The following is a 19,704-nucleotide window of genomic DNA, read 5'->3' as shown; positions in this document are numbered from 1 at the left end:
CCACAGCTGCTCCCACAACAACCACAAATGCACTCACACCAACCACATTTTCTCTGAAAACAACTACAGCAGCTCCCACAACCACAACAGCTTCCCCTACAACAACCACAGCTGCTCCCACTACAACCACAGCCGGAGGAACAACAACCACTGCTGCACTCATAGCAATAACAGCTGCTCAAACAAAACCACATCTTCACCCACAACAACCACAGCTTCTCCCACAAAAAACCACAGCTGATGCTGCTACAACAACTACAGTTGTGGCTACAACAACAACATCCATTCCCACGACAACAACAGCTGCTCCCACAACAACCACTGCAGCACCAACAACGACTACAGCTGCTCCCACAACAACCACAGCTTTCCCTACATCAACAAAAGCTGATGCTTTGATAACAACAGCTGTGGCTACAACAACAGCCATCCCCACAACAAACACAGCTGCTCCCACAACAGCAACAGCTGCTGATACACCAACCACATCTGCACCATCAACAACCACAGCCACAGCTCCGACAACTACAACCGTCCTCACAACAACCACAGCTGCTCCTACAACAACCACAGCAGATCCAACGACCACAACAGCTTCCTCTACAACAACGACAGCTGCTCCAACAACTACGACAGCTTCCCCTACAACCATCACAGCTGTTCCCACAACAGCAACAGCTGCTGATACACCAACCACATCTGCACGAACAACAACCACAGCCACAGCTCCGACAATCACAGAGGCTCCCACTACAACAATAGCTGCCATAGCAACAACAAAAGCTCCCGTAACAACCATCACTGCTGGCCCTACCACAACTACAGCTAACCCCACAATAACCACAGCTGCTCCCACGACAACCACACCTGCACCCACAACAAACACAGCTGCTCCCACAACAACCACAGCTGCTCACACGACAACCACCGCTTCACCAACAACAACCACAACTACACCAACGACAACCACAGCTGCACCACCAGCAACCACAGCTGTTCCCACAACAACAACAACTGCACTAACAACATCCCCAGCTACTGCTATGACAAGAACAGCCACCCCACAACAACTACAGCTGCTCCCACAACAACCACAGCTGCTGCTTCAACAACCACAGCAGTACCAACGTACACCACAGCAGCTCCCACTACAACCACAGCTTCTCCCACAATAACCACAGCTGCTGCTACAACAATCAAAACCCTGCCCACAACAACCACAGCTGTTCCAACAACAATCACAGATTCACACACAACAACCGTATCTGCTCCCACAACTACAGCAGTTCCCACAACCACAACAGCTTTCCTTACAACAACCACAGCTGGTAGCAAAACGACAACAGCTGCACCCACAACAACAACAGATTCTCCCACAACAACCACAGATTCTCACACAACAACCACAGATTCTCACACAACAACCACAGATTCTCCCACAACAACCACAGCTGCTGCTACAACAACAAAAGCTGCTACAACAACAAAAGCCCTGCGCACAACAACCACCTCTGCTCAAACAACCATCACAAATTCAACCACAACAGCATCCCTTGTAACCATAGCTGTTCCCACAACGACCACAGCAGCACCAATGATGTCTACTGCTGGGGCGACAACAATCACAGCTTCCCCAAAAACAACCACAGGTGCTGCTACAACAACAGCTGTGCCAACAACAACTACAGCTGCATCCACAGCAACGAGAGCTGATCCCACCACAACCACAGCTGCTGCTACAACAACAACAGCTGCTGCAACAACACCCAAAACCCTGCCCCCAACAACCACTGCTGCTCCCACAACAAACACAGCTGTTCCCACAACAACCACAACTGCAATAACAACATCCCCAGCAGCTGCTATGACAAGAACAGCCACCCCCACAACAACCACAGCTGCTGCTTCAACAACCACAGCAGTACCAATGTCAACCACAGCAGCTCCCAGTACAACCACAGCTTCCCCCACAACAACCACAGCTGCTGCTACAACAACCAAAGCCCTGCCCACAACAACCACAGCTGTTCCAACAACAATCACAGATTCACACACAACAACCGTATCTGCTCCCACAACTACAGCAGTTCTCACAACCACAACAGCTTCCCTTACAACAACCACAGCTGGTAGCAAAACGACCACAGCTGCATCCACAACAACCAGAGCTGATCCCACCACAACCACAGCTACTGCTACAACAACAATATCTGCTGCAACAACACCCAAAACCCTGCCCACAACAACCACAGCTGCTCCCACAACAAACACAGCTGCTCCCACAACAACCACATATGCACCAACGACAACCACAGCTACACCAATAACATCTACAGCTGCGGCATCAACAAGTACAGCTGTGGCAACAACAACCACAGCTACACTCACAACAACCACAGCTTCTTCCACAACAACAAGAGCTGCTCCCACAACAACAGCAGCTTTTCCCACAACAACCACAGCTACACCAACAACAACCACAGCTTCTTCCACAACATCCACAGCTGCTCCCACAACAACAACAGCTTTTCCCACAACAACCACAGCTGCTCCCACAACAACCACAGCTACTCCCAAAACAACCACAGCTGCTCCAAAAACAATTACAGATTCACCCATAACAACCACAATCGCTCCCACAACTACACCAGCTCCCACATCAGCTTCCCTAACAACCACCACTCCTGGTCCCAAAACAACCACAACTTCTCCCACAACAACGACAGCTACAACCACAGCTGCTCCCACAACAAAACCAGCTGCTGCTACAACAACAAAACCTTTGACAACAACAACCAAAGCCATAAGCACAACCACAACAGCTTCCCTGACAACAACCACATCTGGTCCCACAATGATCACATCAGCACCAGTGATGTCTACTGCTGGGGCTACAACAACCACAGCTGCACCCACAACAGCCACAGCTTCTCCCACAAAAGCACAGCTGTTGCTACAACAACAAAAGATGGGGCAACAACAACCAAAGCCATGCCCACTACAGCCGCAGCCGCTCCAACAACAATCACAGATTCACTCACAACAACCACAGCTTCTCCCACAACAACCATAGCCGATCAAACAACAACCACAGCTGCTCTCACAACAACAACAGCTTCTCCCACAACAACCACAGCTGCACCAACGACAACTACAGCACCTTTTACAACAACAGTGGCTCCTACAACAGCAACTCCCACTACAATCACAGCTTCACCATCGACAACGACAGTTGCTGCAAAAACCACCAAAGTCATCCCCACAACAACCAGAGTTTCAGCCACAACAACCAATGCTGCTCCCACAAAAACCACAGCATCACCAATGACATCTACAGCTGTGGTTTCAACAACCACAGTCCTCCTCACAACAACTCCAGATACTACCATAACAACCACAGCTGCTGCCTCAACAACCACAGTTTTGTCCACAACAACCACTGCTGCTCCCAAAACAACAACAACTTATCCCACAACAACCACAGCTGCTGTAACAACAACAAAAGCTGCTACAACAACCACAACTCTGCCCACAACAACCAAAGCTGCTCAAACAACAATCACAGATTCACCAACAACAACCGTATCTGCTCCCACAACTACAGCAGTTCCCACAACCACAACAGCTTCCCTTACAACAACCACAGCTGGTAGCAAAACGACCACAGCTGCACCCACAACAACCATATATTGTCCTTCAACAACCACAGATTCTCCCACAACAACCACAGATTCTCCCACAACAACCACAGCTGCTGCTACAACAACAAAAGCTGCTACAACAACAAAAGCCCTGCGCACAACAACCACCTCTGCTCAAACAACCATCACAAATTCACCCACAACAACAGTATCTGCTCCCAAAACTACAGTAGTTCCCACAACCAATACAAATTCCTTTACAACAACCACAGCTGGAAGCAAAACGACCACAGCTGCACCCACAACAACCACAGATTCAACCACAACAACCACAGATTCTCCCACAACAACCACAGATTCTCCCACAACAACCACAGATTCTCCCACAACCACAACAGCATCCCTTGCAACAACAGCTGTTCCCACAACAACCACAGCAGAACCAATGATGTCTACTGCTGGTGATACAACAACCACAGCTTCCTCCAAAACAACCACAGCTGCGCCCACAACAACCAGAGCTGCACCAACAACAACCAGAGCTTCTCCCACCACAACCACAGCTGCTGCTACAACAACAGCAGCTGCTGCAACAACACCCAAAACCCTGCCCACAACAACCAAAACTGCTCCCACAACAAACACAGCTGCTCCTCTAACAACCACATCTGCACCAACGACAATCACTGCAACACCAATAACATCTACAGCTGCGGTGTCAACAAGTACAGCTGTGGCTCCAACAACAGCTACACCCACAACAACCACACCTTCTTCCACAACAACCATAGCTGCTCCCACAACAACAACAGCTTTTCTCACAACAACCACAGCTACACCCACAACAACCACAGCTACACCCACAACAACCACAGCTTTTCCCACAACAACAACAACAGCTGCACCAACAGCAAAAGTTTCTCCCACAACAACCACAGCTACTCCCACAACAACCACAGCTGCTGCTACAACAAGAACCGTTTCGGCAACAAAAGCAGAAGTACTGCCCAAAACAACCACGGCTGCTCTAACAACAATCACAGATTCACCCACAACAACCACAATCGCTCCCACAACTACACCAGCTCCCACAACAGCTTCCCTTACAAAAACCACTCCTGGTCCCAAAACAACCACAACTTCTCCCACAACAACCACAGCTACAACCACAGCTGCTCCCACAACACCAACAGCTGCAGCAACAACAACCAAAAACCTAAGCACAACAACCACAGCTTCGCAACAACAACCACAGCTGCACCCACAACAACCACAGCTGCACCCACAACAACCAAAACTGCACCAACGACAACCACAACTGCACCAACAGCAACCACAGCTGTTCCCACATCAACAAAAACAACTACACTAACAACATCCCCAGCTGATGCTATGACAACAACAGCCACCCCCACAACAACTACAGCTGCTCCCACAACAACCACAGCTGCTGTTTCAACAACCACAGCAGTACCAACGTCAACCACAGCGGCTCCCACTACAACCACAGCTCCACCATCGACAACGACAGTTGCTGCAACAACCACCAAAGCCACCTCCACAACAACCAGAGATTCAGCCACAGCAACCACAGCTTCTCCCACAACCACCACTGCTGCTCCCACAAAACCTCAGCAGCAGCAATGACATCTATAGCTGTGTCTTCAACAACCACGGTCCTCCCCCACAACAACTCCAGCTACTCCCATTACAACCACAGCTTATCCCACCTTAACCACTGCTGCATCCACAATTACAGCAGCAACTACAACTACAGATTCTGTTACAAAATCAGTGGCTCCCACAACAACAGCGGCTCACTCAACAACTATAGCTGCCCCCACAACAACTACAGCTGCTGCTACAATAACAATAGTTGCTCCCACTACAACTGCCACCACAACATCAGGTTTTGCCACAAGAACAACAGCTGCTGTAACTACCACCACACCTGGGGCTACTACCATCACAGCTGCACTAACAACAACCACAGCTGCACCAACGACAACCACAGCTCCACCTACAGCAACCACAGCTACTCCCACAACAACCACAGTTGCCCCTATAACTACCACAGCTACAGCGACAGCACCAGGTTCTGCTACAACAACCACAGCTGCTCCCACAACAACCACAGCTTCACCATCAACAACCACAGCTGCTGCTTCTACCACCACAACCGCCATCACAATGACCACAGTTGCCGCCACAACTACCACAGCCTTTCCCACAACAACCACAGCTTCACCGACCACTATCACAGCTGCACTAACTAAAACTACAGCTGCTAAGACAACAACAACTCTTGCTCCAACAACTACTGTTGCCCCAACCACCGCATCCACTGACCCGCCAAAGTCAAATGAAGGTGTACTTATTCTACAGTTCCGGATGAATCGACCATTTTTGGAAACCTACAAAAATCCACAGTCCCAGGATTACTTTACTTTGGCTTTAAATGTCACAACTGAGGTAAACGTTTATCATTAACATTGATAGAAATATTGAAATGGACATTTAGAAGAAAAGAAATGAAAAAAATATTGCTTGAGAGTTATTAGTACCTAGTACACATTTTGTTTGTCCGTTAAATTCTCATTATGTGCTCTGATATCTTTCTACAGTTAAATCGAGGATACAAAAACGTATATCCTGTAATCTTCCTCAGATGCATCATCATCAGTTTCTGGTATGTTAAGTTTACATTTTGGTCCACATTTCCACAACTTACTTGCAGGTAGAAAAAGTGTGTTATTCACATGTTTACCATTCTTTAATAATACTAATACTACTACAAACAATAATATTAACTTTTATCACATTTCACATTCATTCTATTTCTTTGATTTTTAGGTCTGGTTCTGTAGGTGTGACAACCAAGTTGATCTTCACAAATCAGTCAGTGGTCCCTCACTTTACAAATATAGAGGAATCCCTCAAGACATCCATCAACACGTCCACAGTCTTCTTAGATGTTATTACTAGCAGTATCAAAGCGGGTAAGGATTAATCTTAACATAATATGTATGAAGATTCATATATTACACACACAATATTTCCCTCTGTGTCACCATGTTGTTGTTGTTGTTGTTGTTTATGCCCACAGCTGAATTACCAGCTCTGGTTTCATCAGTTGTGACCAAATTACATCATACTTGAAATATTGTACCTCAGTTAAAGGTCTTTATTTTTTATTTTGAAACTATTTCAATCATGGTAGTCTCTTATAAGACTATCTTTACCTGTGGATATGAGCAAAGATGATTCTGGTGCTCTGGTTTTGCATCACTGATTATTTGGATCAGGGATGGGCAACTTTGATGGAGGTGTGGGCCACAAAAAACGGAACTCATCATGAGGGGCTGCAGTGGTTCGTGGGTCTTCGTACCCACATCTCACATTTGCCATGGGGCGCAGAGAAAATGTTGCCATTTTAAAGCAAGTTTGCTGCAATTCTACACATTTTGCGATGGGGCAGACATCCTTTTACAATTGTATGACTCAATTCATGAATTTCTACTCATTTTTTACACCTTTTGTATTCTATTATTCTAACGCTCAACAGTAAGTTGAGACACCGATTGAATTCCTAAATATATATATTTATACACAAAATCACCAAAAGTATGTGGACACCTGCTCATCGAATATGTCATTCCAAAATCATGGGCGTTAATATGGAGTTGGTCCCCCCTTTGCTGCTATAACAGCCTCCACTCTTCTGGGAAGGCTTTCCACTAGATGTTGGAATATGTGGGGACTTGCTTCCATTCAGTCACAAGAGCATTAGTGAGGTCGGGCACTGATGTTTGGTGATTAGGCCTGGCTAGCAGTCGGCGTTCCAATTCATCCCAAAGGGATTCGATGGGGTTGAGGTCAGGGATCTGTGTATGCCAATCAAGTTTTTCCGCACCGATCTCGACAAACCATTTCTGTATCGACCTCGCTTTGTGCACTGGGGTATTGTCATGCTGAAACAGGAAAGGGCCTTCCCCAAACTGTTGCCACAAAGTTGGAAGCACAGAATTGTCTAGAATGTCATTGTATACTGTAGTGTTAAGATTTCCATTCACTGGAACCAAGGCCTAGCCCGAGCAATGAAAAACAGCCCCAGACCATTATTCCTGCTCCACCAAACTTTACAGTTGGCACTACGCATTGGGGCAGGTAGCGTTCTCCTGGCATCCGCCAAACCCAGATTTGCCCGTCGGACTGCCAGATGGTGAAGCGTGATTTATCACTCCAGAAAACGCATTTCCTCTGCTCCGGAGTCCAATGGCAGCGAGCTTTACACCACTCCAGCCGACACTTGGCATTACACATAATAATAAATAATATGCCATTTAGCAGACGCTTTTATCCAAAGCGACTTACAGTCATGTGTGCATAAATTTTTTTACATATGGGTGGTCCCAGGGATCGAATCCACTACCCTGGCGTTACAAGCGCCATGCTCTACCAATTGAGCTACAGAGGACATGGTGATCTTATGCTTGTGTCGGCTGCTCGGCAATGGAAACCTATTTCATAAAGCTCCTGATGAACAGTTATTGTGCTGACGTTACTTCCAGAGGCAGTTTGGAACTGGGTAGTTCGTTTTACAGGCGATTTTTACGCATTATGCGCTTCAGCACTCGGGGTCCCATTCTGTGAGCTTGTGTAGCCTACCACTTCGTGGCTGAGCCGTTGTTGCTCCTAGACGTTTTTCCACTTTACAATAACAGCAGTTACAGTTGACTGGGGTAGCTCTAGCAGGGCAGAAATTTGACGAACTGACTTGTTGGAAAGGTGGCATCCTATGACAGTGCTACGTTGAAAGTCACTGAGCTCTTCAGTAAGGCCATTCTACTTCCAATGTTTGTCTATAGAGATTGCATGGCTGTGTGCTTGATTTTATACACTTGTCAGCAATGGGTGTGTCTGAAGTAGCTGAATCAACTCATTTGAAGTGGTGTCCACATACTTTTGTATATGTAGTGTATATTTGTCAGCATAAAGCTGAGTGACTAACTCATTTCTGGATTTGGATCAACAAGTACCGACATTCTTTCTGACAGTCTTTAATAAAGAAATGTTTTGACCAAGTTAATCTGCTCATGTTGTGTGTGTGTGTGTGTGTGTATATATATATATATTAAAGGGAGGCTGCTGCCCTTCCCTGATTTGGCTGAATCATGACTTTGCTCAGGTTGCCTACAGCTGGCATCGTTATATTTTTGGAAGAGGATAGACTTTGGGGAAGGCTTGGCAGAGTCTTTTAAATTGTCCAAATCTGATCTTTTTTTAAACAGAACTCCAGAATTCCACGACTACTACTACTACTACTACTACGACTACTGCAACCACCAAAATGGTGACGACAGCAGCAGCCACACAAACTACAGGTGCTGCAACCACCAGCAGCAGCACTATGGCAAGAAACAGACCTCAAGAAGTGGTCACTTTACTACTTGCTCTAATGCTGATCTATTTCTTCTTAACAGAATAACTCTAGGACTCAATTAAACCAATTAAGTATAACATATTCCAAAATAAAGGCATATATATCTTCAGCTATTAAGATTAAGAGATGTTAAGAAATGACTAATACTATCTTAGTTAAAGTAATTGCTTATCATAATGATTATGTATAAAACTGTTTGTCTAATTTAATTTAATAAAATGTAACTCAATAGAAAATAATTCACAAAATAATGATGGTAATGTAATGAAGCTGATTCTGCTAATGCCAGAAACTGGATTATTGTGTAAATTAAAGTAAATGTGTGATGTTTTGCTATTTAATATGTATATGTTGTTTTAGTATATCACAATATCTTATGAATAATGTAATATAATATAAATAAATTAGTAAATTATGAAATTAACTAATTAAATTATAAATTATTTTGGAAACCTAATTGTCTATTCTGTAATATATATTTTCTTCCTAATTGTAATCCAACTCTAGGCATACATTGCAACCTTTGGAAATTACTTTGAAAACCCTTGAATAGATAATGCCATAGAAAACCACATACCAATAAACATGTATTGACAAATACACTTTAGATAGTAGATCTATTGTAATAAAACTTAAATAAACACAAATTGATCTTATCAATGTTGTTGTAGTCTACATAATATATTATACAAACGGTACTCATCTGAGATATTGAGTGCCATAAAATTGAAAATGTTCAACAGACTGTAAATCTCTACCTTGAAAAGACAATTGTTCATTTCTGAAATGTCGGACAAACAAAATGTTGGCTGGAGGAAGTATCAGTCACCAAATCTCACAACTGATATCATACAGTGCCTTCAGAAATTCACACCCCTTGACTTTTTCCACTGTTGTTGTGTTACAGCCTGAATTTAAAATGGGTTAAATTGAGATTTTGTGTCACTGGCCTACACACAATGTCAAAGAGGAATAATGTTTTTAGGCATTTTTACAAATTAATAATAAATGAAAAGCTGAAATGTCTTGAGTCAATAAGTATTCAACCCCTTTGTTATGGCAAGCCTAAATAAATTCAAGAGTAAAAATGTCCTTAACAAGTCACATAATAAATTGCATGGACTCACTCTGTTTGCAATAATAGTGTTTAAAATCCTTAAGAGTCTATTGACGCACCCGTGCATCAATCTAAGTAAGTTCTCAGTTTTGCTCTACGATCCCCACAAGTGTCACAGGACTAGTCTGAAGGTAACACATACAAACAAATGGAAGTATGGAGGTAGTTTTGTGCCAACAAAAATAAGGGGTTAAATATGTGTCCAAAAAACAAATATATTCGCTGCGCTTTCTTATATATCCTAGATATAGGACAGTCACTTCAAAACCTTATACCTCATGATACATTTTTTAACTGTCTTTTTTGCCATTTTTGCCCCCCCACCTCACCCGAGTGGTGCAGTGGTCTAAGGCACTGCATCGCAGTGCTAGCTGTGCCACTAGAGATCCTGGTTCGAATCCAGGCTCTGTCGTAGCCAGCTGCGACCGGGAGACCCCATGGGGCGGCGCACAATTGGCCCAGCGTCGTCCAGGTAGGGGAGGGAATGGCCGGCAGGGATGTAGCTCAGTTGGTAGAGCATGGCGTTTGCAACGCCAGGGTTGTGGGTTCGATTCCCACGGGGGGCTAGTATGAAAAAATATATATATAATGTATGCTGTAAGAAAAAAACTGTATGGTGAAGTTGTTAATTACACTTTGGATGGTATATCAGTCACTACAAAGATACAGGCGTCCTTCCTAACTCAGTTGCCAGAGAGGAAGGAAACTGCTCAGGGATTTCACCATGAGGCCAATGTTGACAATAAAGCATTTACGGAGTTAAATGGTTGTGATAGGAGAAAACTGAGGATGTATCAACAACATTGTAGTTTTTCCACAACACTAACCTAATTGACAGAGTGGAAAGAAGGAACCTATACAGAATACAAATATTTCAAAACATGCATCCTGTTTGCAACAAGGCACAAAAGTAATATTGCAAAAATGTGGCAAAGCAATTAACTTTTTACCGTGAATAATGTTTTTGAATTTATTTTGAATATAATTTAGTTGAGTAACAGACATACAGTAAATTCGGAAAGTACTCAGACCGCTTCACTTTTTCCACATTTTGTTACATTACAGCCTTATTCTAAAATGAATTAGATAAATAAAACTCCTCATCAATCTACATACAATACCCCATAATGACAAAGCGAAAACAGGATTTTAGAACTGTTTGAGCTCAGGTGCATCCTGTTTCCATTGATTATCCTTGAGATGTTTCTACAACTTGATTGGAGTCCACCTGTGGTCAATTCAATTGCTTGGACATGATTTGTAAAGGCACACACCTGTCTATATAAGGTCCCACAGTTGACAGTGCATGTCAGAGCAAAAACCAAGCCATGAGGTCGAAGGAATTGTCTGTAGAACTCCGAGACAGGATTGTGTCGAGGCAAAGATCTGGGGAAGGGTACCAAAACAATTCTGCAGCATTGAAGTTCCCCAAGAACACAGTGGCCTCCATCATCCTTAAATGGAAGGAGTTTGGAACCACCAAGACTCTTCCTAGAGCTGGCTGCCCGGACAAACTGAGCAATCGTGGGAAAAGGGCCTTGGTCAGGGAGGTGACCAAAAACCTGATGGTCACTCTGACAAAGCTCCAGAGTTCCTCTGTGGAGATGGGAGAACCTTCCAGAAGGACAACCATCTTTGCAGCACTCCACCAATCAGGCCTTTATGGTAGAGTGGCCAGACAGAAGCCACTCCTCAGTAAAAGGCACATGATAGCCCGCTTGTTGTTTGCCATAAAGGCATCTAAAGACTCTCAGACTATGAGAAAATATTCCAACATGACAACAACCCTAAGTACACAGCAAAGACAATGCAGGAGTTGCTTCGGGACAAGTCTCTGAATGTGCTTGAGTGGCCCAGCCAGAGCCCGGATTTGAACCCGATCTAACATCTCTGGAGAGACCTGAAAATAGCTGTGCAGCGAAGCTCCCCATCCAACCTGTCAGAGCTTGAGAAGATCTGCAGAGAAGAATGGGAGAAACTCCCCAAATACAGGTGTGGCAAGCTTGTAGTGTTATACCCAAAAAGACTCGAGGCTGTAATCACTGCCAAAGGTGCTTCAACAAAGTATTGAGTAAAGGGTCTGAATACTTAGGTAAATGTCATATTTCTGTTTATTTTATTTATTTTTTGCAAAGAAATCTACAAACCTGTTTTTCCTTTGTCATTATGGGGTATTGTGTGTAGATTGATTAGGGGGGGAAAAAACGTTTTAATTCATTTTAGAATAAGGCTGTAACGTAACAAAATGTGTAAAAAGTGAAGGGGTCTGAATACTTTCCTTTTTGCTCAATTTTGTTAAAAAATATATAATATTTTATACTAATACAATTGCTCAGAGGACAAGATTCTGTTTAACAAGTAATAAAAATAATCTTTAAAAGATAGGGGTCGAAATTATTGGATCCCGTGTTTTCAATACTCCTGAAACCCTCCCCTATCGAGGATAACCACTGAGTATTTTTCAAAAAAAAAAAGGAAATTTGCAGAATACATTGGGAGGGATCTTAAGACCATTCCTCCATGCAGAATATTTCCGGATCCTTGATATCCCTCGACTGCGCTTGTGGACTGCATGCCCTCTTCATTTCAAACAACAGGTTTTCAATGGGGTTCAAGTCCGGAGACTGAGATGGCCATTGCAAAATGTTGATTTTGTGGTCAATTAAGCATTTTTTTGTGGATTAAGGGTGTGCATGCTTGGGGTTATTGTATTGCTGGAAGATCCACTTGCGGCCAATTTTCATCCTCCATACAGAGGCAACGAAGTTTTGGCCTAAAATGTCCTGGTACTTAAAAAAGTGAATGATGCCATTGACCTTACCAAGGGCCCCACGACAAAATAGCCCCATAACATCAAAGATCCCCCATCATATTTTACAGTAGGTATGGGGTTATTTTCTGCTCATGCATTCTTATTTCGACTGGTGTGTGTGGCCAAAATGCTTTATTTTCATGTCATCTGACCAAAGCACCATTTCCAATCCAAGTGCCAATGCCGTTTAGCAAACTCCAGGCGGTGCTATGGTCAGATGACATGAAAATAGAGCTCTTTGGCCATGCACACCAATGGTGGATTTGGCCTTCGAAAGAACAATGCATATGTAGAAAATAGCTCATCCCTACTGTAAAATATGGTGGTTGATTTTTTTACGTTATTGGCCTATTGTGCTTCATGATGAGGAAGCAGTGTAATAGCTTTAAAATTGTTTTTTTGTCATGCAATAAAATGCAAATTAATTACTTAAAAATCATACAATGTGATTTTCTGGATTTTTGTTTTAGATTCCGTCTCTCACAGTTGAAGTGTACCTATGATAAAAATGACAGACCTCTACATGCTTTGTAAGTAGGAAAACCTGCAAAATCAGCAGTGTATCAAATACTTGTTCTCCCCACTGTATATACTGTATCAACACATTAAGACCTGGTCCCCGTGTGTTGAGACCAATACTCGTTTAAACGTGGAAAATCAAGACCTGAACGAGACTAACCATCTTAAAATGATAGATAAATAAGGCATTTTCTCCCTCTACATTAGCCATTACATACTGGTAGGGCATATTTCATCTGGTTTACATGTGTGTAAAGCAAGGTGCCCTTGAACTTTTGTGTTGTATCACTCCTACTTCAAATATGTGATATAGCTTCTATTTCCAGGCTATCAAACTGTTAACCCCCTAGAGTCGATGTCCGAGAAACCATTGAAATCAAATAGGCATAATAATAAAAATCCCCATCCGCATCTGCAATGGAAAGTGGCAGCGCTACAGCAGTGTTTGTCAGACCAGGAGACAGCCCGAAAATCGGTCTTCTCACGAAAACGTCTGTAGCGTCCGAACGGTTTGGGGTTCAAACTAACATGAGCCCTCTATGGAAAGATGAGACTCTCACGAACACGATGGTGTTCTCCGATGTTGTTCCCCCTCCCCCCGAGACTCGTCTGAAGTCGGTACTGCCAATCTGCCAACTTCTGTCTACATACTAATATGACACCCACCATCGAAAAGAGAGACTCTCACGTACATGTTTTGCTCTAGAAAGCCAACAAGCCTCACAAGACTCGTCTGAAGGTAGCCCGGTACTAAGTTAAAACAATTATGGAAGTATATATGGAAGTTCTTCAGTGCCAAAAAAGGGATAAATATGTTTGTTTTTGTTAAACAATTCTATAATTTCCTGAGCTTTCTTACATTTCTCAGATAAAGGACATACACTTCAAAACATACTTCTCTTTGATGTATTTTTTGACTATCTGTTTTACCATGTATGAATATCTTATTCAATGTGTTTTTATGGGCTAATATCATTAAGGCCAAATTCAATGTTTTATCAAATATTTTTGGTATACTTACAGGGGTCCTAAAACTCTAAATCAAATAGCTAAATGATCCTTGGTATGACCATCTTAAAACAATTCCATATGCTAGCTTAGTAGAAACCCGCTAGCCGGCCTCCGCCCAGTACCCTGCCCTGAACCTTATAGATTGTCACTAGCCGGCTACCACCCGGTACTCTACCCTACACCTTAAAGACTTCTGCCCTATGTACATAGAGTTGAACACTGGTCACATTTAGAATGTTTACATACTGTTTTACTTACTTTGTGCAGTATATACTGTATTCTAGTCATGGCTTGTCCTATATTACACATTTTCTATTCACATACTGTCCATAATGTCTATACGCACCATTTACATACATATTTACACTGATTGCACAAAACATTAGGAAAACCTGCTCTTTCCATGACAGAGACTAACCAGGTGAAAGCTATGATCCCTTATTGATGTCAATTGTTAAATCCACTTCAATCAGTGTAGATTCAGGGGAGGAGACAGGTTAAAAAATGATTTTTAGGCCAATTGAGATATGGATTGTGTGTGTGTGCCATTCAGAGGGTGACTGGGAAAGACAAAAGATGTAAGTGCCTTTGAACGGTGTATGGTAGTAGGTGCCAGGCTCAGCGGTTTGAGTGTGTCAAGAACTGCAACGCTGCAGAGTTTTTAACGCTCAACAGTTTCCCATGTGTATCAAGAATGGTCCACCACCCAAAGGACATCCCACCAAGTTGACACAACTGTGCGAAGGATTGGAGTCAACATGGGCCAGCATCCCTGTGGAACGCTTTGGACACCTTGTAGAGTCCATGCCCCGACGAATTGAGTCTGTTCTAAGGGCAAAAATGGGCGCAACTCAATATTCGTTGGAAATAAGACCTATAGTGATCCTGATGATATTTCATATGAATTTAATAACTTTTTTGTGAATGTGGGTTCCTCTCTGTCAAAGAAAATAGAGAAAACTGATGGAAATCCCTTGGATTACGTTAAGGGACATTTCCCTTCCAGACAGCTTAACTAAACCCTTCAATGGATTCTTCCAGGTTAATTCTGAAATCCATCTATATAACACAAGATACTGCAATAACCTTCACCCTCTCCACTGCCGCACCTCACATAGTCAATTCTCTATCAGATATAGAGGTACCATACTCTGGGATTCTTATCTTCACAATGCCAAAATATCATCAGTCTTCAATAACTTCAAGCAAAGACTGGGGTCAGCTTGGGTAAGATAACACGCACTTAGAAACCCCCCTAAGGAATTCCTGTTATAACTGTTTTTAAAATTTCTTTCTGAGTGTGAGTGTGAGTGAGATAGGAATTCAAGATGGGATTGGTGTCAGAAGTGGGATGCTCTACCGCATAGTACGACGCGGGTGGACCGAGTTTAATGGCATCACGAAAAAGGATGTGTTATTCTGTCTGGGGAGAGCATCAAATCAAATCAAATTTTATTGGCCACATGCGCCGAATACAACAGGTGCAGACATTACAGTGAAATGCTTACTTACAGCCCTTAACCAACAGTGCATTTATTTTTAATAAAAAAGTAAAATAAAACAACAAAAAAGTGTTGAGAAAAAAAGAGCAGAAGTAAAATAAAATATCAGTAGGGAGGCTATATATACAGGGGGGGTACCGGTGCAGAGTCAATGTGCGGTGGCACCGGCTAGTTGAGGTAGTGAAGGTCTGCGAAGGAGACACCGGTGGCACTCTCCGTGGAAGAGTGAGGGAAATTCCTGTCCGACCAAAGACGACGTGGACCTGACCAGACCTCCACTGATGACTGCCAGGGGGAACACACCACATTCACGAATCTGAACAGGACAACCCACTGAATTTCAGTGAGTCAATTTACAACCCACTGAATTTCAGTAAGTCAATTAAAAATGAATTTGTAGTGAAAATAAAAGTAGTGACAAGGATCCTGAATCCCAGAGAGGGGATTTGGCGTTGGCAGTACTGTTTGTAGGCATAGGATGAATGTCTATGTAGCCTGAGAGCTATGAGTATAGAGAAGTAAGAGTTTGTTTAAGGGGAATTCATTTGGTATTGGAATGAACAAGAGTACTGTTGTATCTCAGTGGACTCCTTTAGACCTTCCTACATTTTATAAGATCTACAATTGCGGTAGACTGTAGTTTTACAAAATTATAACTAAGCTACTGACTGAAGGAGTTATGACTGATTTCCAACAATACCATTTTCTGTCTGCCTGCTAGTTGTAGCAGTGTTGTAACCGCTAACCTTTGCTTTCACATTACTACTGGTGAAGACTTTAGAATTCTATGTTTAAAAAAATAAATGCTTTGAGTCTTGATGTAACCGATTCCTGGTTTTCAAGTGAGTTGATACTTGTAGTAAGAATACCTGTATTTTTAGGAACTGAATTAAAGTAGTGAGAATTGTGTTGACTGATCTTTGGAATTGATTTTAAGTAACCACATTTAATTTAAAATAGGCCTGGAATTAGTTAACTAATTGATCTAAGAGTTGACTACTGTTAAGAAATGTAGATACTGTTAAAGAACAAAACAAATAAGGAGGGCTACCCCCATGAATTAATGTGTGGACGCACACAATAACAGAATGATTGTGAATGAATGATTGCATAATGATGAACTGTTTGAACTGTTTAACACATGTTGACACTTACAGGAATGGCTGAAATCACTCAACCATTTTCTGATCTCATCCACAAAATGGTGATGAAGGACAAGATACAGTGGATTCCTGAGGGTTTGCAGGCACTTGAGAAATTGAAACAGTGCTAACCTCTTCTCCTTGTTTAGGTTGCCGTATCATTCTAAACCATTTAATCTATTTGTTTGTGATAAAAAAATTAATGGTAATTTTTATGTAATCTGTCCTTATACGGGATCACAGTCGGAAACAGCGGCCCGTTGCATACTACTCTAAGAGACTTGAGAGGGTTGGTGTGTCAATGGTGCAATGTCAATGTGCCATGTCCCTACCAACTGACAATGATGGTGAGCCCCATAATTGTGCTGTCCTAGTTGACCAGGTCTGTAAGCCACGCCCTGATTTATCTGATTTGGAACTATTCGTTGATGGTTCCGCTCAAAAATCACCTCAAGGCGAACCATTAGTGGCTGATGCAGTAAATACGGCTGCCACTACCTTAGAAAGTGCTAAACTACCACCCCATCTGTCAGCTCAGGCTGCAGAATTGTTTGCTCTTACTAGAGCATTTATTTTGGCTAAGGATAAAACTGTTATGATTTATACTGACAGCAAGTATGCATTTGGGGTTGTGCATGACTTTGGTACGCTCTGGAAGCAATGTGGGTTCCTTACCTCATCTGGTAAGACAATTTCACATTCTAAATTGGTTGAAAACTTGTTGGAGGCTATTTTGTTGCACTTCCTGTCTCTGTTAAAAACATGTTTTCTTTACAGGATGTGTCTTACCTGCAGTCTACTGCAGGGCCAGTAGATCCCACAGGTGAAGAAGACGGATGTGGAGGTCCTGGGCTGGCGTGGTTACACGTGATCTGCGGTTGTGAGGCCGGTTGGACATACTGCCAAATTCTCTAAAATGACTTTGGAGGCAGCTTATGGTAGACAAATGAACATTAAATTATCTGGCAACAGCTCTGGTGGACATTCCTGCAGTCAGCATGCCAATTGCACGCTCCATCAAAACTTGAGTTATCTGTGGCTTTGTGTTGTGTGACCAAACTCCACAAGTGCCCTTTTATTGTCCCCAGCACAAGGTGCATATGTGTAATGATCATGCTGTTTAATCATCTTATTGATATGCCACACCTGTTAGGTGGATGGATTATCTTGGCAAAGGAGAAATGCTCACTAAAAGGGATGTAAACAAAGTTGTGCAGAAAATGTATGACCAGTATCTGTGATGGGAGGGGCCTGGCGCTGATCTACTGGCGCTGGCAAACACCTTAGCTTTGAATCAGGATCTCTAATTGGCTATGTTCAACCGTGTATTTGCTGTTGGCTTCCGTGACCATATGGTGACAGACTTCATCTCTCTCTCTCGCTACCTCTTTTTCTCTGTGATAGTAGCTGGGTCGATCAGGCTCCTTTATGACCAGTATCTGTGATGGGAGGGGCCTGGAGCTGATGTAACACCTCAGAAGAGACAAAAAGATTCCTAATAAGACATGACATCACAAGTGTTTAGTAATATCAGAATTAGCTTTATTTGCCAAATACATTTGCATGTATAGGAATTAGACTCTGTGAAATAGTCCTGCCACAATATACAGAATTTACAGACAGAAAATAAACTGAATTTTATTTTTATTTTAGGTTTATTTGAACAGTTAGAGACAGAATAACAACAACAAAATCCAGAAAAATGCATGTCAAAAATGTTATAAATTGATTTACATTTTAATGAGGGAAATAAGTATTTGACCCCTCTGCAAAACATGACTTAGTACTTAGTGGCAAAAGCCTTGTTGGCAATCACAGAGGTCAGACGTTTCTTGTAGTTGGCCACCAGGTTTGCATACATCTCAGGTGGGATTTTGTCCCACTCCTCTTTGCAGATCTTCTCCAAGTCATTAAGGTTTCGAGCCTGACGTTTGGAAACTCGAACCTTCAGCTCCCTCCACATATTTTCTATGGGATTAAGGTCTGGAGACTGGCTAGGCCACTCCAGGACCTAAATGTGCTTCTTCTTGAGCCACTCCTTTGTTGCCTTGGCCGTGTGTTTTGGGTCATTGTCATGCTGGAATACCCATCCACGGCCCATTTTCAATGCCCTGGCTGAGGGAAGGAGGTTCGCACCCAAGATTTGACGGTACATGGCCCCGTCCATCGTCCCTTTGATGCGGTGAAGTTGTCCTGTCCCCTTAGCAGAAAAACACCCCCCAAAGCATAATGTTTCCACCTCCATGTTTGATGGTGGGGATGGTGTTCTTGGGGTCATAGGCAGCATTCCTCCTCCTCCAAACACGGCGAGCTGAGTTGATGCCAAAGAGCTCAATTTTGGTCTCATCTGACCACAACACTTTCACCCAGTTCTCCTCTGAATCATTCAGATGTTCATTGGCAAACTTCAGACGGCCCTGTATATGTGCTATCTTGAGCAGGGGGACCTTGCGGGCGCTGCAGGATTTCAGTCCTTCACGGTGTAGTGTGTTACCAATTGTTTTCTTGGTGACTATG

At 43.0% G+C, this 19,704-nt stretch overlaps 2 protein-coding genes and 1 long non-coding RNA gene across 3 annotated transcripts; all 3 read left to right on the top strand.

The window, feature by feature from the left end:
• Nucleotides 1-302: 302 nt before the first annotated feature.
• LOC123485130 (cell wall protein DAN4-like) lies at nucleotides 303-1,713 on the top strand (the record flags this gene model as incomplete). Its single annotated transcript, XM_045216018.1, has 2 exons — nucleotides 303-1,120; nucleotides 1,566-1,713. Coding segments are annotated over 2 exons (966 nt in total), but the record flags the coding sequence as incomplete, so codon positions are not given.
• Nucleotides 1,714-1,842: 129 nt separating this feature from the next.
• On the top strand, nucleotides 1,843-5,288 carry LOC123485129 (mucin-2-like). Its single transcript, XM_045216017.1, has 4 exons — nucleotides 1,843-2,973; nucleotides 3,137-3,420; nucleotides 3,506-4,839; nucleotides 5,277-5,288. Exons 1-4 carry the CDS (start codon nucleotides 1,865-1,867, stop codon nucleotides 5,286-5,288), a joined length of 2,739 nt encoding a protein of 912 aa, XP_045071952.1. The 5' UTR covers nucleotides 1,843-1,864.
• A 47-nt stretch (nucleotides 5,289-5,335) lies between these two features.
• Nucleotides 5,336-9,985, top strand: LOC123485137. Its single transcript, XR_006658875.1, has 4 exons — nucleotides 5,336-6,113; nucleotides 6,266-6,330; nucleotides 6,495-6,640; nucleotides 8,933-9,985. It is a non-coding gene; the product is annotated as an uncharacterized LOC123485137 (long non-coding RNA).
• Nucleotides 9,986-19,704: the final 9,719 nt, after the last annotated feature.

Source organism: Coregonus clupeaformis, unplaced genomic scaffold (assembly GCF_020615455.1).
Source record: "Coregonus clupeaformis isolate EN_2021a unplaced genomic scaffold, ASM2061545v1 scaf0579, whole genome shotgun sequence".
Classification (NCBI taxonomy): domain Eukaryota; kingdom Metazoa; phylum Chordata; class Actinopteri; order Salmoniformes; family Salmonidae; genus Coregonus; species Coregonus clupeaformis.
The sequence above is the reverse complement of the archived record's forward strand: the minus strand, read 5'-3'. Positions and strand labels throughout refer to the sequence as shown.

Bases quoted from the DNA above. Each gene is read 5' to 3' on its own strand.
- LOC123485129 (XM_045216017.1), top strand. From the start codon at position 1,865: ATGACAAGAACAGCCACCCCCACAACAACCACAGCTGCTGCTTCAACA. The intron at 2,974-3,136 runs GCAACAACAACC...CAACAACCACAG, and splicing joins CTACAACAACAAAAGATGGG to CTGCACCAACGACAACTACA. The intron at 3,421-3,505 runs GTTTTGTCCACA...CAACAACAAAAG, and splicing joins CTGCTGCCTCAACAACCACA to CTGCTACAACAACCACAACT.